This window comes from Hyperolius riggenbachi, chromosome 6, assembly GCF_040937935.1.
Source record: "Hyperolius riggenbachi isolate aHypRig1 chromosome 6, aHypRig1.pri, whole genome shotgun sequence".
Taxonomy (NCBI): Eukaryota; Metazoa; Chordata; class Amphibia; order Anura; family Hyperoliidae; genus Hyperolius; species Hyperolius riggenbachi.
Genome location: NC_090651.1, coordinates 306,209,306 through 306,234,056, shown reverse-complemented (window position 1 = coordinate 306,234,056; position 24,751 = coordinate 306,209,306). Strand labels below are relative to the sequence as shown.

The following is a 24,751-nucleotide window of genomic DNA, read 5'->3' as shown; positions in this document are numbered from 1 at the left end:
AATGGATACAGGAGGCTGTCAGTGGTGCTGCAGCTTGGAATGAATGAACAATCATTCTGTCCCGGTGTTCTCAGTCTGTCATGACAGCTCAGCACTGCAGATGTACCAATGTCTCCAGGAGGACAAGTCTATTCTACTGATTACCTACACAGCTTCGCCACATGCCATTGTGTCGCCGCATGCCATAGCCATCGTGTCACCGCATGTCATATCAGTGTTACTCTCCAGCCATACGGTGTGTCATTGCATGAAGATGTATAATCCGCACTGCCTCCATTACCCGGTCCCTGCTAGTAGCGTGACAAATTATAGGGGACGTCTGTAAATCATGCAGCCTTCTAGTCTACATATGGATTGCTTTCATCATCACGGTTATGTGGAATATATGTTTTACAAATCGTTTATCTTTATAAAAAGGTGACACGATAGCCATTGTCCCCTTTGCCAGATGGTGGGCATTTCTTGAAGCACCACTACAAGTAAAATTTATTGTATATGAAATAAGTTATCTATTAAAGGGAACCTGAAGTATATTTATTTAATTGTATACAATGCACATTGCCTGGCAGTCCTGCTGAGCTTCTGCCTCTAAAGGTGGCAATACATCTAGCGATTTGGTTGGCCGATCATCCAGTAGACAGATCTCTCTCAGTTTAAATCTGATCAGAGAGAGATCTGTTGGCTGCCATAAACCGCAGGCCGATTTTTCGACTGATTTCAGTATGAAATATTTTAGCAATCAACCTTATGATGCAGCCTTGCTGCCCCCGGCCACGTCTAGAGATGGCCCGAACGGTTTGACCTCGAACTTATTCTCGCAAACTGCAGTGGTTCGCGTTCGCGAACGAACACAAACTTTATGGTGCCTCCTATACTACATCATTAGGGTCAACTTTGACCCTGTACATCACAGTCAGCAGGAACATTGTAGCCAATCAGGTTACACTCCCTCCTGGAGGCCCCCCCCCCCCTTATAAAAGGCAGGCAGCGTCAGCCTTTTCACTCACTCGTGTGGCTGCAGTAATTAGAGAAGGGAGAGCTGCTGCAGAGAGAGCTATAGGGAAAGCTTAGTTAGGCTTTTGTAGGCTTGTTAGCTTGCTCCTTGCTGATTCTTATTGCTAAAAAAGCACCCCTCAACAGCACTTTTGAGAGCTAATCTTGTTCTTGTGATCTATTTTTTTTTGTGTGTGGCCCACTTGCATTATATACATCCCTGTCAGTCAGTCGCAGCCAGGGGCGTAGCAATAGGGGTTGCAGAGGTAGCGACCGCATCGGGGCCCTTGGGCCAGAGGGGCCAGAGGGGCCCCCGAAGCGCCCTCCCTCAACTACAGTATTAGCTCTCTATTGGTCCTGTGTTCATAATAATCACTTCTATAGATACTTTGAATAGTGGTAATTATTAACAAACTGTTCCCCATCCCCTTCTTGCACCTCAGACACTGCAGTTGCCATTGGCAGGTTTTGGTGCACCGTATCAATTACTATGTAAACAGTGCTTGGGGGGCCCCATTCTAAAACTTGCATCAGGGCCCATAGCTCCTTAGCTACGCCACTGGTCGCAGCTGGCCTTTGGCCTCTTTAATCCTACTGTGCCACTGCCAGGCCCAGCACATTCAGTGACTATCTGTGTGTGAGACAGGCAGCTGCACATTTGTAATACCATCCCAATCACTGCACCTGTTCACTGTTCACTGCACCTACCTACCTACCTACCTACGTGAGCGCACGCATTGTTAATAACACCACTCATTGCACTTGTTGACAGTACCTGTTTGTGTGTGTGACAGGTGCACATTTGTAATACCCAGCAGCACTTCATATACCTACCTCTTGTTCAGTGCACCCACCTACCTACGTGAGCGCATGCAGTGTGATATTTAATACCACCAGTCACTGTACCTGTTCACAGTACGTGTGTGTGTGACAGGTGCACATTTGTAATACCCATCACTGCATATACCTACCTGTTGTGTTCAGTGCACCCACCTACCTACGTGAGCGCACCCAGAGTGATATACCACTCTGTGCATACCTGTTAACTGCACCTGTGTGACTGCACATTGTATTAGTCAAGTCAGTGCATACCTTTCACTTCATCCCCCCCAATATGGACAAAACAGGAAGAAACAGAGGCAGACACAGAAGAAGGCCACCCAGCAGGTCTGTTCGAGGTCGTGCTGATGTGATTGCGTGCGGCCCTTGATCAAAGTTCAGTGCTCAGAAGAAGGCACGTCCCATCAACTCCCAAGATTGTCAGGACGTGGTTGACTATTTAACACAGACAGAACACCTCATCTTCCGCAGCCACCAGCGCTACTACTAGCACTACATCAATTCCATTTGACACTTTGCAGGAGTTATTTGGTGGGTAAATCACTGATTCACAGCCACTACTGTTACAACAAGATGAAGGCGCTAAGCAACTTACACCACCTCATATGTCTGAGTTAGGCGACACTATGGACGTAACGTGTAAGGAGGAGGATGATGAAGTACCTGCTGTTGGTGCAGTTTATGAGGTGTCTGAGGCAAGCAAAGCTGGGCAGGATGATTATGATGATGACGATGATACGGATGTCACGTGGGATCCTAAGAGACAGGATGACCAAGGGGACAGTTCAGAGGGGGAGTCAGAGAGGAGTAGGAGGAGACGAGTTCCTGAAAGAAGCAGGGGGAGCTCGTCGTCAGAAACAGTTGGTGGCAGTGTCCGGTGCCATGTATCGCCCCCTATGTACAGCCAGCCAGCCAACATGCCCTTCAACATCAGCTGCTGATGCCATCATAGTGCCATCATCCCAGGGGGGCTCAGCAGTTTGAACATTTTTTACTGTGCCTGCCTTAGATTAGAGCAATGCCATCTGTTCTCTCTGCCTCCAAAAATTGAGCTGTGGAAAGGCCAACAGCCACGTAGGGACAACTGCCTTAGGAAGGCACATGGAGAAAAGGCACAAACAGCAATGGGAAGAGCACCAGAGGAAAAGCAGCGCACAAAAGCAAAGCCACCCTCCTTCTCCTCTTCCTCCTTCGGGTGCATCATCTTCAGGCTCTTTCTCCCTTGCACCTTCACAATCACAGCCACCCTCCACTCCGCCTCTTACCTTGAGCGGTTCCTGCTCCTGTGCTCACAGCAGCAGTCAGGTGTCCATGAGGGAAATCTTTGAGCGGAAGAAGCCAATGTCTGCCAGTCACCCCCTTGCCCGGCGTCTGACAGCTGGCTTGGCGGAACTGTTAGCTCACCAGCTGTTACCATACAAGCTGGTGGACTCTGAGGCCTTCCGTAAATTTGTGGCCATTGGGACACCGCAGTGGAAGATGCCAGGCCGCAATTATTTCTCTAAAAAGGCGATACCCAAACTGTACCGTGAAGTTGAGAGGCAAGTGGTGTCATCTTTGACACACAGCGTTGGGTCAAGGGTCCACCTGACCATGAATGCCTGGTCTGCCAAGCACAGTCAGTACATTACTTACACAGCCCACTGAGTCAACCTGGTGACCGATGGCAAGCAGGGAGTACGTGGCTGTGCAGCGGACCAACTTGTGACACCCTCACGGCTTGCAGGCAGGCCTGCTGCCACCTCCTCTCCTTCTCCTCCTACTCCTCCTGCTACATCCTCTTCGCTGTCGTCCTCTTCCTCCTCCTTGGCTAAGTGGCAGCACAACTCTACTGGTGCTGCGATCTCCTCCCCAGCTACACAGCCCTAGCTCCCCAGGGCCTATGCTGCATGCCAGGTACGATGGTGTCACGCCATCTTAGACATGTCTTGCCTCAAAGTGGAGAGTCACACTGGAGCAGCTCTCCTGGCTGCTCTTAGCAAACAGGTGGATCAGTGGCTGACCCCGCACCAACTGGAGATCGGCAACGTGGTGAGTGACAACAGCAGCAATCTCATTTCCGCTTTGAATTTGGGAAAGCTGAAACATATACCCTGCATGGCACATGTGCTGAATCTCATAATTCAGAGATTTGTGCCGAAGTACCCAGGCTTACAGGATGTCCTGAAGCAGGCCAGGAAGTTGTGTGGGCATTTCAGGCGGTCTTACACGGCCATGGCACACTTTGGCGATATTCAGCGGAGAAACAACTTGCTGGTGAGACGCCTGATTTGCGATAGCCAGACTCGCTGGAATTCGACCCTCCTTATGTCTGTCAATCACCGCCACGTGGGCCGGAACGGACTGCGCAGTCCGCTACGCCCCCACGTGGCGTTGATTGACAGCGCCGTTGGTGCAGGTGCAGTACAGGCCGACCTGGAGATCGCCCTGACGTCATCGCCGGGGACCGGGACGGAGCTGCAGCGAATAGCTGAAGGGAGAGCTGCGGCGAGAGACATGCTGGGAGCTTGGGGCTGCAGGAAGCTCTGGGTAAGTAGCACTTTTTTTCTTTTATTTGCTTGATAACTCCTTTAAAGAGAAATAAATATGGCAGCCTCCCTGTACCTCTCGCTTTAGGTTCACTTTAAATGATTTGTCGGAACAATCTTATGATTTATGTAGCTGTGGAAAATCCAAAAGACATCACAGCTAACTTTCTGACCCCAGTGGATTTTGTGGAAAACAGGAAAGGATTATAAATTATCGATGGGATGCTAATAATTCTGACTTGCATTGCATACATATTGTATGCAACTTGGAACTGGGCCAAGCAAATGAAATGTGCTTCCTCCTGGTTTTGATTGGTCTAGTTCGAAGCTGCATACAATTTGCAAGCCTGAATTATTATCTTATTGATCATCTCCAGTCAGGACATGCTGATTGGACGATCACTGTAGACTGAAACTGAATACTGCTGTACAGCGAATTATAAAAGACAAATCAGTGATTTATACAGTATAAAATACAGCAGAGGCAGACTGCAGTCACACCTTTCCCCTTCCACAGCATTAGATCCACATTTTTATGAGTTATGTTGGGCAGAGACACAGGCCACATTGCAGGTCCTCCATAGCCCCGCCTTCCTTCTGGCTGACAACCTATCATCATATCTATCAATCACCGGTAGGAAAGGGTGGCTACAGCAGGCAAAATGCACATACTGTAATGATCAGGGTTACCTACTGAGATAGGGAAATATCACATGTATGAGGGTTGTGAGTGGATGGGTAAAGGGTAGAAGGTTATAGTCATGGTTACAGTTATTGGTTAAGCAAGGGTAAAGGTTTAAGGTTACTGTTAGATTTTGGTGAATGGTCAGTGTTAAAGCGGACCTGAACTCAGGACTTCCTCTCTGCTCTAAAAGATATGCAGAAAAACCTTTAAAGAAAAACATTTCTTTGTTACAGCTGATACAAATCCTTCAATAAATCTGGAGTATTTCTACTTCCTGCTTGCATAGAAGCAGACATATTGTTAATATCCAGTGTTAACAAATCAGCTGCTCTGCCGAGGCAGTCAGCTGACACAGGGGAGAGATCAAATTACAACTTGTTGTGATTAGTCACAGATGAGGTGGAATTAGACAGGCTAAACTCTCTAAATACATACGGGGTATATTTCTCTATGTTTTCCTTCTGTTCAGGTCCACTTTAAGGACAGGGTTTCAGCAGGTAAAGAATTAAGCATAACATTCAGTTTAGAGCTATCAGGATGATGGCATTTAGTAAATGGGTTAAAGTGAAATTCCACTTTAACTGAAAAGAGTAATACACATATGAGTGCCCCACAAGAATTTTTTTTAATTTAAATTTTACTAAAGCAGTCTTTCCATTTCTGTCTGGGCTCCCTCGCTGTCCCCTCTGTTCTCGTGCTATGCCCTGGGAATATGGCCAGTTGCGCACTTCTGCGTATGTGTGGCCTGCGGGAGTGCAACAGTGGGGGTGCACATGCAGCAGAGCTGTGCATGCACAGAAGAGCGGGGACGGCCAGATTACCTGGGGCGGTGCACATGCAGCAGAGCTGTGCATGCACAGAAGAGCGGGGACGGCCAGATTACCTGGGGCGGTGCACATGCAGCAGAGCTGTGCATGCACAGAAGAGCAGGGGACGGCCATATTACCTGGGGCATAGCACAAGAATGGAGCGGCCCAGGAGGACGGCGAAGGAGCCCACACACTTCATGGCGCTGGAGGAAGCCCCAGGTAAGTATAAATACACACATTAACAGGTTTCCTTTAAAGTTTTTCCCATAAAAATATAATTTTACCAAGTTTAAAAAACATTTGGAGTATATAACGCACAATGCCTTCATGTCGCCAACCCTCCAGTTTATGCTGCAGAGTCACTGATTGCATTATACTGTGTGTATGTTGGGCCAAAAACCAAACGCGCTGACTGCGGATGCTGGCTGACCCAGTTCACCATGGCTCTATTCCAATCTGATTTAATCATATTGGTCAATATGGACACATGTACTGCAGTGTTCAGCCAAATTACAGTATGTAAAAGCTGGACCAAGTCTTTCAGGGGTTAGTGCAGTTATATAAATATGGAAAAAAGGTTTTAAAATGAGGCTCTGCATTTGTAATTATGCTCTGATCTTTAAATACGTACAAATAATGACGGTGTGACAAGAAATGTCTTATTGTTAAAGGAAACCTAAAGTGTAGTAAAAAAAAAAAAGGGGCAGTTTTGCTTACCTGGGGCTTCTATTGGACCCCTGCAGTCGCCCTGTAGATACTGCGCCTGCGCAGGACGCTCCTGTCGACGGGAGCACGAACGAGGACGCGTGCAGCCATAGCCGTGCAGGCGTAGTGACCATTGATTGGCCAGTTGGGGGAAATTGAGACTTAGCCGCGGAGGAACACCGGAGGATCGTGAGTACCGACGCAGGCACAGGGCGACTGCAGGAGGTTGCTAGAAGCACTAGGTAAGTAAAACTACCTTTTTTTACACTTTAGGTTCCCTTTAAATGGCAACTGAAGTGAGAAGTATATGGAGGCTGCCATATTTATTTATTTTTAAGCAATACCAGTTGCCTGGCTGTCCTGCTGATCCTCTACCTTTAATACTTTTAGGGTCCAGAGGCTTCCCCCTTCTATGATAAATATCCCAAAGAGGGGGGTTTCTTACAGTTCCTCTTTACAGTTCCTCTTTAAGAAAGAGATGGATGGTAATTTTAACACTGAAATAGGCACTGCTAATTATCTTAACAAAGGCAGCCTAAAAAGCATAACAAGAGTTTGGCAGGTGCTAATAATGTGCTAATTAAGCTCTAATTGTTTTAGATTTGGTCTGTATTGATTGTTTAAACGCTTTTAAAACAGTATAATAGTTTTTATAAATTGGATACACACCCTGTAATTATAGGATTTGTTAGGCGGCACCAGTGAGTTGTTGAACCTGGCCTGGTAATAATTTGCGTACCCTTTAAAGACTTATAGACTTATTTTGAGAAACATCATTTCTATAACCCATGTTATTGGTGCCTCTAGAACCAATTATTGTGGTATATGAACTTCCTAATTCACAAAATCTAGGGGGATACTTTGTGTGCGGCACCGAAATGGCTCGCTATAGCTACATATATCTCCTACACCTCTTTCTACACCACTGCCTTTATCAAGGAAATGAGAGGAGAATGGAATTGTAGAGGAAAGGCAGAAGTCATTACACTTACCTTGATCACCTCAGGGCATGCATAGTGAGGAGACCTGGTCACAAGGGAGGAAGGCATGAAGAAACAACAAGAAAGGGTAAGACAGAGAAAGAATAGGGGTGTTAACAGCAGGATATGGTGGAGAATTTGTTAAGCAGATTTGTGAGGCTAATGCAAGTCAGGACTCTCCAGCCAACGTAGACATACATAACATATAGTGCTGGAGTGGAGAGCATGTCAAACCTGACGCAACAACATTGTGGATGTGATGTGTGGTCATGTTCCCCGAAACCCTGGAAGCTTATATAGTACTTACAGCTCCAGGCTCATCACCTGTCTGCATACGTATGGCCACAATTCAATAAGATCATGCTGGTGATAACAAGGCAAGAGAAAACTTATCCTCATACGCATGTTCTGTGTTAATTCACTAAAGAAGCTGCATGTAGTGAAAGTGATACATTTTCACAGTGAGGGTGTTATCTTATCACTCCAGTCCTTAAGTTATCACCTCTGTAGTTATTCTTACATGCAGTAGATAGGGAGAGGAGGAGTACATGCAGGCAGGATGTAGCTCCACCCCTCCTGCTTTCTCCTCTGCCAGCATGATTATAGCCAGCATGCAGCTTGTGTATGGCAACCAGGGAGGAAGAGAGAGAGAAAAAGGTTGAGTTTGTGTGGCTGTGTATACATAAGTGTGATGTCTCTCGCTTCCTCCCTCTCTGGGTGCTTGATGTGTATTTCTCTCTATACAGAGTCCCTTTTTGTATAAAGTACAAAGTAATAAAAATGAATCAGACAGCTCCAAAACCTGCATTTTATGTTGCAGTCTTTAGTAACACTCCACTTAATGAAGCTCAGGCCAGGTGATAATTCCTCACACACTTTACAGTTGTTATCACTTGCATTCCTCACTGTGATTTAACATCCTGTCTTTAAGTTTAGGCTTCAGTTGTTAATGTAAGGATTCAGTCGTTATCTTTAGGAACCAATCCTTAACTTAAGGATATAATCCTTATTTTAAGGTTTGCCTGAAGTAAATTGCTTTGTATACTAAACAATTTATCACCATGGTGATAACATTAAAAATCAAAATCTTTATTAAAGACATGAGATAATCTTAGTTAATTGTGGCCATATATGGATGCAAAATGCTCATACCATGCATGCTTTTATAGTTAAAACATTAAGCTTCTCTTGTTCCCAATAAACGCTATCGCCCCTAGCAACCAATAGGTCCAGCTGTCACTATTCAGTACAGAATGAGACATGAAAGCAGACAGCTGATTGGATGCCATAGATAATAGCGTACATCATCACTTTTATTAAGTGATTTAGCCAAGGAATCCCCTTCCACAAGAGATAGTAATGGAAAAATCAATGAGAGGATTTAAAAATGGACTGGATAGTGTCCTTACAACTAATGCACTACATGTAATTACCGAATGATAGTCTAATGATGTTTCAATATAGTGAATTAATCAAGTGGGGATTTCTGGGGTCAGGAAGAGCTCACTCCTGTGAGACGCTACATTGTCGCTGGTCAAATGACGGGAGCTGTACTTTTGCATTTGTTGTGTTATCTACATATAACTTGCCTGATACCAGTGACTAAGTCCTTCTATACCTATAGGGCATTTTTGACACACCTGCAGGAGTGTAACTACAGCCATAGCAGGCTGGGTCAACTGCTATTTGGCACAACAGCATCTGATCTGACAGTTATGTAGAAAGCAGGAATATAATTTGATACTTATATACATATGCTATATAAGTATCAAATGGTGCAGGCATCTCTAGACTGAACTGTCTCTGAAGGCAAGTACACACATGTAATCATTTTCTGATGAAACAGCCAACAACAACCACTTTGGCCAACGACCGTTTGTGCAATTAGTGTATGTACAGCTGCCAGCTGACGATGCTTAAGGATTTGGCATGTCATATTCTTAATGACCCGCAACCCCCGAGTATGACCGATCTCAATGGTAATGTTGTGAGCCAATTGTGGTCCTTCCGCCGCCCTCCACAGCAACAGAGAGCATCGCAAGCTGGAAGGCTAGAGATGTGTCTGTACAGCATTGGTCCCCAATTTGTCACCCCAAGGATCGGTTACTAGTAGTCTCCGATATGCGACAATAACCGTAAGTGTGTACGTAGCTTGAGACAGAGGTTCAGAATTTAGAGGTGGGGAGTTAACCCTTCAACCCATGCTGCAAAGCAGAAGAACCACACCGTTCATGACTTTTGGTTATCACAGTTTATATTGTACACTTAATGCTGAGGCTGATGTGCAAAAGCAGTTGTATCAAAAACTGGAGAAACAGAGTAGTAGTTGCCCAAAAAAAATTCCATTTGCTATATAAAAACAAGGATTCCTACTGGCTGCTAGGGCAGCTGCTCTATTTGTTATTTAAAGCCTGCTACATACATCCTATTTGGATTGGCCTACAACTGACCAGTTTTACCACCTCCATGTAGTATGAGAACCTACTAAGACAATCTGTTCATAGTATTCAAAATCTGTTGACCCTCATACTATGTGGAAGTGGTAATATTGGGCAATCGTTGGGAAATCAAAGTTGGATGTGTGGGCCCGTTTCCACTACACGCAGATTGGATGCAGAACGGATGCAGAAAAACTGACTCCAATGAAAGCCTATGGGCTTGTTTCCACTAAACGCAATTTTTCTGATGCAGGTTTTCCCATAGGCATTCATTGGAGTCAGTTTTTCTGCATCCATTCTGCATCCAATCTGTGTGTAGTGGAAACAGACCCTTATGCTACATACATACTTGAGATAAAAGTTTTTGGAAAAGGCCACAGACCAATTTTACCCCATTCCATGTAGAACGAGAGCCATACTCTACACAGTCTATTGAGTTGAACTCCCCATCAGATAAAAATCTTTGCAAGATGATGTACCCAAAGATGCTGTACACATGCAACAGATCAGTATCTGCAACAGATCAGTATCTGCAAAAGATCAGTTCATGCAAAATGCATTCATGGTCTATATCTGCAGATCTCATACACACCTTGTTTAACGGACATTCATCTGCAGATCAGAAAATCAAATGGAGATCTGAAGATCCATCCTGGTGGATCTGATCTGCAGGTGAATGTCCGTTAAACAAGGTGTGTATGAGATCTGCAGATCTCATAGACTATGAATGCGTTTTGCAGGAACTGATCTTTTGAAGATACTGATCTGTTGAATGTATACAGCATCTTTGTGTGCAGCATCTTGCAAAGATTTTTATCTGATGGGGAGTTTAGCTCAATAGAATACCGGTAGACTGTGTAGGTATGGATCTCATACTACATAGAAGGGGGTAAAATTGGTCTGTGATCTTTCATTTTCCAAAGACTTTTATCTCAAGTGTGTATGTAGCATAAGTTATCTTTTACATTTATCTTTCAGCCCCACTGAACTTTGCTGCCTTGAAAATGCATTCATGATGAGGCTTTGCATCTCTTAAAGTGGACCTGAACTCAGAATGTCTTCTCTGCTCCAAAAGATACCCAACAGCAAAATAACATATTTAATATTTGTTACAGCTGATACAAATCCTAAAATAAATCTGCACGGTTTCTACTTCCTGATTCATGGAATCATACATATTGTTTACAGCCTGTGCTTTCAAATGGGCTTATCTGCTTATCTGCAATAGGCAGTCATGTGACACGGGGAGGATCAAATTACAACTTGTGATTAGACACACATGAGGGGGAATTAAACAGGCTAAACTCTCTAAATACATTCAGGGTGCATTTCTCTATGGTTTCTTCTGTCGTGTGCAAGAGTTCAGGTCCATTAAGGTAATCCCGAGTCAAAGCTCGGGTTCAAGTAGCACATAACCCCGAAGAGAGGGAAGCTTCAGGATCCTATCGAGGCTTCCCTTGGTGGTCGGAAGCCCCCCGTTGCAGAGTGCGGCCTCCTTTCATATCAGTGCAGTGCAGCTCTTCTTCCTGCATCGTGGCCCTGCAGTAGCCACGTGAGCCCGACCGCGCATGCGCAGTAGCACAGAGCCCACAGTTCTGACTTACTGCGCATGTGTGGGTGGGCTCGCACGGCTACTGCAGGGCCATGATGCAGGAAGACGAACTGCACAGCCTCAATATGATAAGCAACAATGCCTTGCTGATCTTTGGGGGGGGGGGGGGGGTGTTGGATGGCGGCGCACTCAGTGACGAGGAACATCACAGCAGAGAGGGAAGCCTCAAAAGGATCCTGGGGCTTCTCTCTCTTTAGGTAAGTCTCTCATTTTGGGCCCATATGCAAATCACCTTTTCTCCTGAGTTTTCTCCTAGGTGATATTTTCGCACCTTGTTATAAAATGCCTTTTAAACCACCAGCAAACAAGAAAATACTCAAAATAACTTTAATAGTACTTTTTCACCTACTTTTAGGTACCTTTTCCATTGTAAAATGCTTGAAAATTATTTTAAAGAGGATATGAAAATTATCTCCTAGGAGATAACTCAGGTGAAAAAGTTAATTGCATATGGGCCTTTGTGCCCAAGCTTTGGCTCTGGTACACTTTAAGCCTGGTACACACTTTCAATTATCGTTGGCCAATCACTGACAAATTTTACCCATTCCATGTAATACGAAGGCCAACAGATATTGAATACTATGAGCAGATTGTGTAGGTCAGTTCTCATACTACATGGAAGTGTTAAAATTGGTCAGTAATTGGCCAATCATATTTGTAAGTGTGTATCAGGCTTTAAAGAGGAACTCCAGTGAAAATAATGTAATAAAAAAGTGCTTCATTTTTACAATAATTATGTATAAATTATTTAGTCAGTGTTTGCCCATTGTAAAATCTTTCCTCTCCCTGATTTACATTCTGACATTTATCACATGGTGACATTTTTACTGCTGGCAGGTGATGTAGCTGCTGCTTGCTGTTTTGGCAGTTGGAAACAGCTGTAAACAGCTATTTCCCACAATGCAACAAGGTTCACAGACAGGAAACTGCCAGAAGTACCATGGTCCCAGAGCTTCTTGTGGGAGGGGTTTCAACACAATATAAGTCATACAGCGCCCCCTGATGGTCTGTTTGTGAAAAGGAATAGATTTTTCATGTAAAAGGGGGTATCAGCTACTGATTGGGATAAAGTTCAATTCTTGGTCGGAGTTTCTCTTTAAAGGGTAACGCTGGACTGCATTCTAGTAAAACCCCATATATTTTCCTGATTTTCCTCCAAATGGACTCACTGTACAATTTAAAAATAAATAAAGTTGCAAATACCTTGCAATAGTTTTTAATAGCCCAACAACATCATCACTCCAGCTCCACTACATTATAGCAACTGTTGGGCGATTGCAAAATGCAGCCTTTGGTATCAGCTTTCAGTTGCACACAAGACTATACTTCCCATAATTCCTAGCAGGGAAGATTGAAGCATGTCTAAACATGAATATAAAAAGCATGCAGCAGGTCTGGTGATGACTAGTTCAGCACGGCTATGCTTTGTTCAACACTCACCATTACTAGTTAGCTAGTAGAAGGTATTCCAACTAGGATGGGTGCCCTCCTATCAGAGCTGGGACAAAGTGCTTCAGTACCCAAGGCTGAGACACCAAGGTGCACACCCCCCTTCCCTCCCACCCCAGCTGTCACACACTGATTGCTATTAGATAAGAGGCGCCCCAGGGCCCCCAACCCCCCAACACCTTAATCTCTAGTTCTTTGGCTTGCAGTCACTGACATGCATCCCCTTTTCTTATTTCTCTCTGCTTCAAACATAATAGGGGAATGATAGCTGAGTGAGTTTGCGCCCCTCCTACACAGCGCCCGGAGGCTGGAGCCTCTCTTGCCTCTGCCTCCCTTCAAGTTCCATCAGTTTTCATGGTGGTCATTACACACTGTGTATGGACCACCTGGACACCCCGGCATGAAATTCCCTGCTCTTTCTTTTGATATGTGTAAAATTACACTACTAATAGGTTGTCATTTAATCTCATTAAAGAACAAGTGACACCCATGCTAACCTAGAAATAAAAAATACATATATAAGTAGATAAATACTAGTTCTACTTACATGACAGATGTATTGCACTGTCCATGTTATGATTCCTGTGAATTTTATAAAGGAAAAGCAGAGAATCCTATTTTAGACAGTTTCCATCTTGGTTACCTTTGACCTCCTGACATCATTTCCTCCCTCATTCTTTTTCTTCTCCTTGCTAATTGTGTATTCGTAACCCGCCCTCCTCATCAGAGTCTTCAGACACTCCCACTGAGGTTTATACTAGGAAGTGCACTATCTTATGTCATTAGAAGGAGGGGAAAATAGGGGAAGAGGAGGAATATATTATAGATAAAAAGACCCCCCCAGCATGCGACTGTTTGGCAATGGCAATTAAAGGGCCAGTGCTTCTAAGGTATTTGATAACTCCACACCATAACAGCAGAAAAAGTTTTGAAAGTTTTGAATGCAGCATTAGTATCTTTATTGAAATTAGATTTTTATGGATTTCCTATTATAATTTTAAAATTGATTTTCTCAAAAAACTACAAGGTCTTTAAAAATATATATTGTTTTTCCCTTATCCCCACTGTTCTCTTTAACATACAATGCAAATTTGGTTATTCTAGCACCTACGGGGGCATTGCTATTAGGCATGACAATTGACTTCCATGTTAAATGCAAACTCAAATTTTTTTACATGAAAATTTGCGGTAAATGCGAACAGGCGTTATTCGCTTGGAACTGATCCCCGGTGAACATGTTTTTCCATCCCTAATGTGTAACAGAGCGGGATTTAACAATCAGAAGGCACAAACAAAATAGTACATAGAGAACATACAATCGTGTAAAACTGGTACTCACCCACAGCTGGTCTCAAGTAAACTGTCGCCGACCTGCAGTGACGCCATTCCAAAATCTGCTATCCTGATATTATTTTTTTCATCTAACAATAAATTTTCAGGCTTCAAGTCTCTGTGGCTGGTAAGGTACAAAACAAAGAAAACGATTACAGATTACTGCAAGTGTTTATAAGAGAAGCTAAAAAAATTAGAATATCGCATAAAAGTCAATTTATTTCAGTAATTCAACTTAAAACATGAAACTAATGTATGAAATAATTTCATTATATGCAAAGTGAGATATTTAAAGCCTTTATAATTTTGATGATTATGGCTTAGAACTTATGAAAACCCCCAAATCAAAATCTCAGACCATTAGAATATTGAGAAAATGTTTAATATGCTTAGGCCCAAAGTGCCAGACTCTAATCAGCTTATTAATCCAAAACACCTGCAAAGGTTCCTATTTAATATGTCCCAAAAAATACTGGTTACCCACAAAATTGAGATTAACATATTAGAGAGGTATCATAAGGCTATGATTATGGTAGGGATCAGCTAGTGAGGGGCAGTTAGTGACATGATTATGTACTGTTTTAAGTGCTGAGGGACAATCTTCATTTATTACAAAATTGACATACTGCGATAAGTGCACACAGCTACAGTAAGCTTATCCTTACCAAGGACTTAACCAATGGAGAGCATGGGGGTGTCATATCTAATTTTCCTTCTGTGGCTTCTCACAGGCCTTTATGATTTGACTGATGGGACTCCTTGGTGCCACATTTCCCAAGAGAGCACTATTAGCTCAACTACCCCACTTTCATTTTGGAGATGTGGAGATGGGAAAGAGCCCCTTGTCTGTCAACTTATCAACAAGAATGAAAAGCATGGCCGGATTTGATGCAAGGTTAATCAGCAAAATTACGATTTCGCACAATTCTGCGTAAATTTTCACAATTACGCCTATACGTAATTACGATTTTGCAAACTAACTTGATTTCGTAGTCATTCATAATTTCGCATAAATATTAACTTAATTTTCGTGAATTTTCCAAATAGACCATTGTAACATCCCCTATGATGGCAGCTGCGGGTACGCAGGATGCCTCTGCAGCCGCCTTTGTTCTCGGTACTGAGGCCTCATCCGTTCCGCTGGTGTCTAGCATGCCAGGGACGGGACTGTCAGTTGCTCATAGGGTCGCTGTCTTGCGCGGGCGCGCGCGGAGACAGGACCTTTATGCTGGAAGAAGTCGCGTCAGCTGACCTGCCGGTCGGCTGACTTCAGGAGAGACTCACAGCGCTCTGATTGGCTGATTGGCAGGGGTGTGGCTGTGGGCTCTCCTCGCTGCTTTATAAGCCTTCTCCGCTCACTTGCAAACTGTCTGCTGTTGCGAATACGTCAGTGTTAGCGCTCAGACCTTAGACTTATTCCGGTGTGTTTTGATCTGGGAGGAAACCAGGGATTTCACACAAGACTAGGATTATTAGCTTATTGTATTATTGATATTCTGTGTACGACTCTGGCTTATCTCTGACTCTGATTCTGCTCAACGTTTCTGTACTTCTGCCCATCTGATCTAGTTGCCGAACCTCTGCCTGAATCATTACTATTCTCTTGCCTTCTGATTTTGTACTGTACCTGCCTCTCTGTTGCTGAACCTTGCCTGTCTGACCCTTCTACTCTCCAGTGAGCCCTTGTCACTGGAGAGATGCTCTGATAGTACCAGCTCCTCTGGTGAGGTCTAGCTAAACTATCTAGTTATTATTGCTGATAGTACCCACCAGCTCCTCTGGTGAGGTCTAGCTAAACTATCTTATTACTATTGTTGATAATACCCACCAGCTCCTCTGGTGAGGTCTAGTTTAACTATCTAGTTACTGTTACTGATAGCACTCACCAGCCCCTCTGGTGTGGGCTCCTAGCTACTCGGCTTCTATTGTGGCTAGTACCCTCCAGCTTCTCTGGTGGGGCCTAGCACAGGTTGTTTGCAGATAGTACTCACCAGCTCCTCTGGTGAGGTTTAGTCAAACTTTCTGCCATTTCCACTGGTAGCTCTCTCCAGCCCCTCTGGTGAGATCTACTCTCTAGTGTTACACCAAACACCATTGTCATTACAGCTCTGCCTTCCATACTGGCATTATTGGTGATACTGCAGATCACCACATAATCAGGTATAGAGTCTGCATTATTGGTGATTCTGCAGATCACACAATAATCAGACGTCTGTGTCGCTACACCAATACGTTATACAATCGTTACAACCATATAGTTTTTGAAAAAAAACAATTTAAAAACACAAAGAAAAAATGGTTTTTAGACTTGGAAAAATGACAGTTTAAAAATCCATTTTTCTTAGCATTTTTAAAATTGATTTTCTCAAAAACTACAATGTCTTTTTGAATTTTTTTTTTTTTACTTTTACCCACTATTCTCCTTGACATATGTACCCGTTTTGGCAGCAATAACATGTATGGGGACTTTGCTATTAACTGCCAAAGTCGGCACAAAATTTCGCAAAATTGTGCGAAAATTAAGCAAAATTATGAAATACTACTATTACATACGAAATCAATTACAATTTTCCCTGAAATTTCACATTAGAATTGCGATGTGAAAATGCGAATTTCGATGCGAAATTTCGCACATGTGATATTTTTAGCCCATCACTGGGCAAGGCCACCAATGCCCTGGCCTAGGGTACTATGTAGCAGGGGGTGGACAGTCAGCTGGCACACTAAGGCAGTTAAACTGCTAAACATGTAAACCAAAGCAGTCACAAACCCAGTCCGTGGCGCCCTGCTTCCACAGGGGCGAGCAGTGAAGCACTGGTCCTGTGCGGGTTCTCCCCAACCACAGAATGGGAGGAGCACAAGATAAGAGCACAGGAATAGGGAAACAAACGGGACGGGTAGAGCACACAGGTCGGCTGGTGCACAGGATGGGGGGGGGGGGGGGGGGGGTTGGCAGGGTGAGGGACTGGAGACAGTGGGCCTTAGACGGTAAAATGCCCAAATCCGGCCCTGATGAAAAGTACCCCCCACTGCCACCCCAGTTGTTGGGAGCTATGTGAACTGGTTACTGCTCTGGAGGAGAGGCTAAATGTTTACTGGCCATCAAAATAGCATGGATGAGGGAGGGAAGGGAAGGATTTTTATACCATAATATTTTTTTAGGTTGCAATTATTATAAATATTTTTTCATAGCAAAATCCATAGTGGAAGAGCATCATCATCTACTATATACTGGTGATCACTGCAGCCATTGCCAGTGGCATACTGACGTTAATAAATCTGTGGTAGGACATTGTAGATCCTAAGCATTTTGAGCCATGACCACTCTCACGGTATTTCATTGTAATAAATTCTGCTTTTATCTGAAACGTCAGCCATTGCCACTTAGAGCAGCAAAATTAGATCAGGCCCAGTGGATCTGAATGATCACAGTGATACAATTGATATCTATGGCAAACTGTCCTGCATTTTTTTTACTTGTCTACTATGGCATGGCAAAACTTTGCACCAGTCACCTACGGTAAGTCATATTGGAGCATAATAAAAGTGCTGAAAGGGCTATGTACAGGCAGTGGTGTAACTAAGGGAATTTTACATGGGGCCCCCAAGAACTTTTTTTTTATATGAAGCCTCAAACCTACCAAGGACAGCTGAGTGTAAGAGAGGAGTACTTAGAGTAAGGAAACAGTTTGTTAAAGTGTAACTGTCGGGCATAAAATAAAAAATCAATTCAAAAGTTAAAAATCACTCTTATTTTTCTTCTCCATAAAACATCATTCCTTAGTTTCCCTGGATCTGATTTGGTACATCTGCTGCACAAAGGAAGTTGCAGGGCATGCTGGGTTTTCTTTTTTTCTTCTTCACTTTCCCCTCAGACTTAAAGGGATACTTAAGTCTAGGCAAAAAAATGAGTTGAACTCACCTGGGGCGTCCCTCAGCCCCCTGCAGCTGATCGGTGCCCTCGCAGCTCCTCTCCGATGCTCCTGGACCCGCCGGCGACGACTTCCGGTTTCGCCGTCACCGGCCGACAGGCATGGGAACGTGAGTGATTGTTCGCGTTCCCAGCCCCAATAGCACCCCCTATGCGACTATTGCGGCAAGAAGGCCGCAATAGTCGCATAGGGGGTGCTATTGTGGCTGGGAACGCGGCTTCTTGTGCGCTCCACGGGTCGACACCCGTCCTGGCGAGGTCAGCTTCTGCAACGGGGAAGACCGGGAGCCACCGGAGCTACGGCGAGGGCACAGAACGACTGCCAGGGGCTGGAGGAAGCCCCGCGTAAGTAAAGTTTTCTTTTTTTTTTTTAGCTTGGACCTTCACTTTAACTAATGCAGCCTGATTGGCTGAAGCCTATTTCCCTCCTGTTTTCCCCTCCCGCAACTCTGTTTCTCTCTGATTGGCCAATATTTCGCAGTTCACTACAGAGCTGGGTGAGGGTGTCAGAAGACTAGGAGGGGGGCCGGGAATGATACACAGCCAGAGTAAGGGAGGAAATTATGTCAGGATTGGCTTCAAGAGAGACACAGACAAAATGGAAAATCCTAAAAAGGACTTTCTCTTTTTTTTCTTTTCTTTTTACTATAGAAAAATCACTAAAATCAAAATGTGGACAATGCAATCCATATGTTATGTAATTAGAGCAAGTCTTTATCTACTAACATGTGTGTTTTCTTAAGGATTACTAATATTAACCCTTTAGCCAATTTATTTAAAGGCTTGCAAGTGCTCCAGGCCAATTTATTATAGCACATTTTTTAAAATGTCTTCTTTGTTACATTTTCCTGTTACTAAATAGTACTAATGTAATGTGTACTTCTGGCCACTTGTCACTAGGGGGCAGTGTGAGACAATAACAGAGGACTTCTGCCTTCAGTTTCTATATTTTCTGCTGATAGAGAGAGATCAAATCATTCCAAGAATTTACAGCACAAGAGTTCTGCTGACTGAGGCCAAAAGTAGTGCACTTATCTCAAACAAGAAAACTCTATTGAAACTGCTAATGGGTTAAATGCACATATAGAGGTGTTCATTACCAGCATAGCACCAAGCTGATAATATAGATCAAGGAGGGACCCTAGTGGGCCCCTCTGGTCCAGGGGCCCAGTTGAAGTTGCAACCTCTGCATCCTCTATCCATGCCACTGTGTACATGGCTGTATTTAGCTTCAAACAAACAGGAGTCAATTCAAATGGACAGGTAGTGCATCTGATTGGCGCAATTCCAAGCTGCATACAATTGGCATTAAAACTGCATGCAGGCCAGAGCAATTAGCATATCTTTAACCATCTCCAACAATGACCAGTTTGCAAATGTTGATAGCCACCTATACACACACTAGAAGATTAGATTTAAAACAATTACAAACCATCTTTTCAGGTTACAAATGTTGCAATAGCAGCATAGAGGGCGCTATTGTGGCTGGGAACGCAAATAATCACTCGCTTTCCCAGCCTGTCGGCGGCTGACGGCGAAACCGGAAGTGGCCGCCGGTGGGTCCAGAAGGATCGGAGTGACACTACGTGGGCACCGATCAGCTGCAGGGGGCTGAGGGAAGCCCCAGGTGAGTAAAACTCATTTTTTTATTTGACTTAAGTGCCACTTTAACCACTTCACTACCCTGCTAATTTTCACAGTTCAGCTCAGCTCTGATTACTTTGGCAATAACTTTATAAATAATTATCACAACTAAATAATCTATATATTGTTTTATTCAGGACAAATTAGGCTTTTCGTGGCTGATAATTGTTTTTATTATTGACGTTATTTTCTATGTATTTTAAAAGGAAAATAAGGAAAAAAGTGAAAAAATACACAATTTATCCACTCTCATATATTATATCTTTAATGTAAATAGCTTCTATTGTACAGTAAACCCACACATTTTATTTGTCTTTCTCTCCTGTTTATTTAAACAGTTCATTTTAATATGTATTAGTAACACATTGTATATACCCTACTCGCTTGTTACATCTGTCTGCACCTGGAATGTTTATTTTCCACTTGTTTCCACATTAATCCTGCCATTGAACTCCTTGGGAGGAAGAGAGGGGTCTGCTGTCATTCCTTTACAACTGTGTAGCATTGTTATCAGCTCAGAGATAAATGAACAGTGTTATCTAGGATTTTGTAGGGAGAGGAGTGTAGGGAGGGGAGTGCAGAGACTTATTTTCATGTCATGGGGCAGGAAGTGGTTAAAATGTACCAGAAATCTCCGCTCAGAAAGATTTTTTACTTAACCAGGGCTTCCTCCAGCCCCATAAGCACGTGTGCATCCCTAGCCGTCCTCCCGAGTGACTCCGTTTAGTGGCAATCAGACCCGGGATCTGGCTCAGTGACATCAGCCAGGGTCTTCTGCGCATGCGCAGGAGGTCTGCGCATGCGCACAAGACCCAGACTGAAGCCGACTGAGCCAATTACCGGGGCTGATTGCGAATGAACAGATGACAACGGGAGGACGGCGAGGGACGCATCCATGCTTATGGGGCTGGAGAAAGCCTTAGGTAAGTAAAACAGGAGATCTCTGGTTTTCTTTAAAGCACATGCGATAACTGCTGGCCAAAATTACAGATAACGATAATAACAATTTCTAGTGTGAAAGGGCCCTCAGCCATGGACCCTGAACAAGCATGCAAATCAGATGTCCATGACAAATCTGAAAAGATTAGCTGCATGCTTGTTTCAGGTGTGTGATTTTGACCCTACTGACCAGAAAGATCAGCAGGACTGCCAGGCAACTGGTATTGTTTAAAAGAAAATAAATATGGCAGCCTCCATAGGTCTCACACCTCAGGTTCCTTTTAAGGGTTCTGCTGTATTTATGAGCCAACATATTATTTCTGCATTTTTCATTTCTAATAACTGAAATGATCAGTTCTTCAGCATCACAATTGGATTTATAGATCTGCCTCCCCTTTTATCCCAGCGTATTTTCACACCTAAAATTGCTTCCAAAATGGCTGAGAGTGAGGAGGAGATAAAAGGACAAATCACAGATCAAACAACGCAATGGAATCACTTTTATATCTATTATGTGAAAGGAAAACCAGCAAATATTTGCCGGAAACTCAGCCAATAGCCTCATTCAGACCTCTATAAATAGACCGGCATGCCTGGCTCGGCTTGCATTCATTTTCAATAATCGTTTCAGCTATTTCCTTCCTCATCACCCTGACAAAAACCCCTTTTATTTTTATTCCTATATCCGTCAGTTTGTTTAAGGAGCCGGATGGTTGTAACCTTTTCAATCTGAACTATCTTTAGCAAGCGCTGCTGAAAACAAGAGCACTGACTCACCATATGGAGTAGCTGTGACAGAAATCAAGAGCAGATATGATTTGTCGAAAGAATTTTCGAGCCTCCTTTGGCGTAAGTCGCCCCTTTTTAACAAGGTAGTCAAAAAGTTCTCCCCCGGACACGTGTTCAAGCACCAAGTATCTGAAACGAGAACAAGAAAGTAAAGAAAGTTTACAGAGCTAAATCTCAAATTTTGCGTTAGGTGAACTGATTAGGGTCATAGATAATATGCAATTATTTCTTTTAAATGATTTTCCTTTTCATACATAATAAAGAAAACCTAGATTTTGTGATTTATGAGATATTCACTTATTTTGACGGCAGTTCTACTGACAATTTACTCTTATTTTGCTTAAATATATGGTGCAGAAGCAGTGGTTTAGGTACATGCTAAAGAGCTTCCAGGAAGAGTTTGGATACGCTCCCCTACCGCCTCTTACAGTATATGCTAATTTTGAAGCTGTATCCCCCCAATACACACACTAATGCCTGGTCAGTTCTGCTATCCCTTATAGTGCTTTTCATTTCCCCCTCCTACAGTAGTGCCTCCTTACACTCTTATAGTGCCATCTGTTTCCTCATGCACTGCCTGCTCTTATACAGGTGAAACATGAAAAATTGGAATATTGTACAAAAGTCCATTTATTTTAATAATTCAACTTAAAGGATACCCGAGGTGACATGTGACATGATGAGATAGACATGTGTCTGTACAGTGCCAAGCACACTAATAACTAGGCTGTGTTTTTTCTTTTTCTGCCTAAAGGTGGCCATACATGGTACAATTTTTCATTTTTTTTTCCATTAGATAATTTAGTTTGATTATTCCGTTAGATCGAATATAAATGTTTTTCCAGCATATCCGATCTGATTTTTCTTGAAAAAACAGGATAATCGTTCAAATTTTTTGATCTGCAAAAAAAAATATTTTCAACTTAATTCGATTAGATCATTTAGATCAAATAAACGGAATAATCAAACGTTTTTATTGTACCATGTATGGCCACCATAAGAGGTTTGAAAATCAGGTATGCAAGTGACAGTTTCTGTCTGAGTCAGGACTGGGTCAGACTATAGTATAATCCTCCCTGATAAGGAAATACAGCCATAAGACACTTTCCTAGCAGAAAATGCTTCTGAAAGCAGAAAAAAAGAAAAAGGGTGTCAACGGTTCATAGATTTGAGCTCTGGCATACTTCAATGAATGTGTCACTGAGCAGAAACAATTAAACAATAAAAACTTAAAAAGTAGAGTTAAATATAAAATACATCTGTGGGATATTTATTATTATTATTATTATTTATTTATAAAGCGCCAACATATTCCGTGGCGCTGTACAATGTAAGAAAACCAACAAGGGATACATAATGATACAGACAATGATATACATCAAATATGAACACTGATACAAAATACAGAACTGCTGATTACAATAGCAAATGTAACATGATGACTAAAATGTATAAATGTCTAACAGAGTGCAAGCAATTAAATTAGTAACATTCCATACACAAACTCAAGAGGTGGCGCTCATGGCCAGACAGTGCCACCAACAACAATCCACTCTGTACCAAAACTCACAAGCAACAGGACAAAAGACAACAAAATAAGTCACAAAAGTCCACAAGCGAAGTTCGTCCTCGTCCAGCAACATCCATTTCTGCCGAGGGCCACGAGGGTCCGCAGCTCCCCACACAGGGATGGACCACCACCAACACCCTCCGTGTGCCACTCACCGCAAGCAAAGACCAGCCAATGGTCCAGATGAGCCCCGGGACGGCTCCAAGGCCGTCCCCCACCTCCCAGGCAAAGACACACAAGGACTCCCTCCTCCAAAGCTGCCACGCTCCCACCACCACACCTCAACAAAAGAGCTCCACACAGTACAATAACGTAAAGTTAATCCACAAAATACAATTGTACTCACATGTCCCACGGCAAACACAGCAACCTCCAAAACGGTCTCTCCCCCGCAATGGTGGCCAGGCCGGCAGGCTCCGGACCACACCTCCTCCGCCCGCCCTGCCGCCGCACCCTGCCCCGCTCGCCAGTCCCGCCTCCGCACCAGGCCCCGCCCGACCAACCCCGCCACCCAGCGACCCACCGACCCACCAGGGGCACAGAGCCCGATGCGTTCAGCGGGGACACGCAGATCCACCCTCGCCCACAACACCGAGGCCCCGCCCCCTCCATGCAGCCTGCAAAGCTTCACCACCAAAGGGCACAAGCCCCACAGCATACCTCTGCGCCACACAACCGCCAGCCAAAGATATCTAAAAAAGTCATTTCTAGAAGAAAGAGGATAGATGCAATCAGTTAATTTTCACCTCGGGTGTTCTTTAAAGCGGATCCGAGATGAAAAACTAGCTATAACAAGTAACTTGTCTATATATCTTATCTAAAGTTTAGATAGTTTACACAGCAAATCTAGCTGCAAACAGCTTCAATATAATAAGAATATTTCTTCCTGTGATACAATGACAGCGGCCATGTTGTTTGTAAATATTACACAGAGGCAGGCTTATCTGTATCTTGAGCAAACAAAACTAATCCCCCTCCTCCTCCCTCCTCTCCTCTGCCTCTGAAATCTCTGGCTAGTAATACCTCCCCCTCCTCCTGCCCAGACTGAGCTCCCATGAGCCCTTGCTACTGTCTGAAAGTGCCTTGGCTCTCTGAAAACCTGTGGGAGTGGCTTATTTAGTCTATAGGGAATTAGAGCATTAAAACAAAAACAAAAAATGATTTGGCCTGAGGAATGCCCTATAAACAATAGGAAAGGAACACAATTATGCAATGAGTAAAAGTTCATCTCGGATCCACTTTAAAAGGTGAAACTCATATATGAAATAGACTCATTAGATGCAAAGCTAGATATTTCAAGTCTTCATTTGTTATAATTTGATAATTATGGCTTACAATTTATGGGAACCCCAAAATCAAAATTTCAGACCATTAGAATATTGGGAAAATGTTCAATATTCTAGGCTCAAAGTATGAGAATTTAATCCGATAATTTATCCAAAACACCTGCAAAAGGATCCTATTTCATAAATTAGCATCCCCTTTTAGGCCTCTTTCACAGTGGGAC

The 24,751-nt window shown here is 43.5% G+C and overlaps 1 protein-coding gene across 11 annotated transcripts in view; it reads right to left on the bottom strand.

The window, feature by feature from the left end:
* LOC137521675 (serine/threonine-protein kinase BRSK2-like) overlaps nucleotides 1-24,751 on the bottom strand; it is a 427,652-nt gene that overhangs the window by 105,713 nt on the left and 297,188 nt on the right. For 10 of the 11 annotated variants that reach the window (XM_068241266.1, XM_068241267.1, XM_068241271.1 and 7 more), the window contains 3 exons: nucleotides 21,663-21,803; nucleotides 14,379-14,495; nucleotides 7,553-7,586 (listed from right to left, as the gene is read on the bottom strand). In XM_068241266.1, the coding sequence (XP_068097367.1) occupies nucleotides 7,553-7,586; nucleotides 14,379-14,495; nucleotides 21,663-21,803 (292 nt within the window). The remainder of the gene's footprint in view (nucleotides 1-7,552; nucleotides 7,587-14,378; nucleotides 14,496-21,662; nucleotides 21,804-24,751) is intronic. The other variant, XM_068241277.1, reaches the window with a different exon arrangement.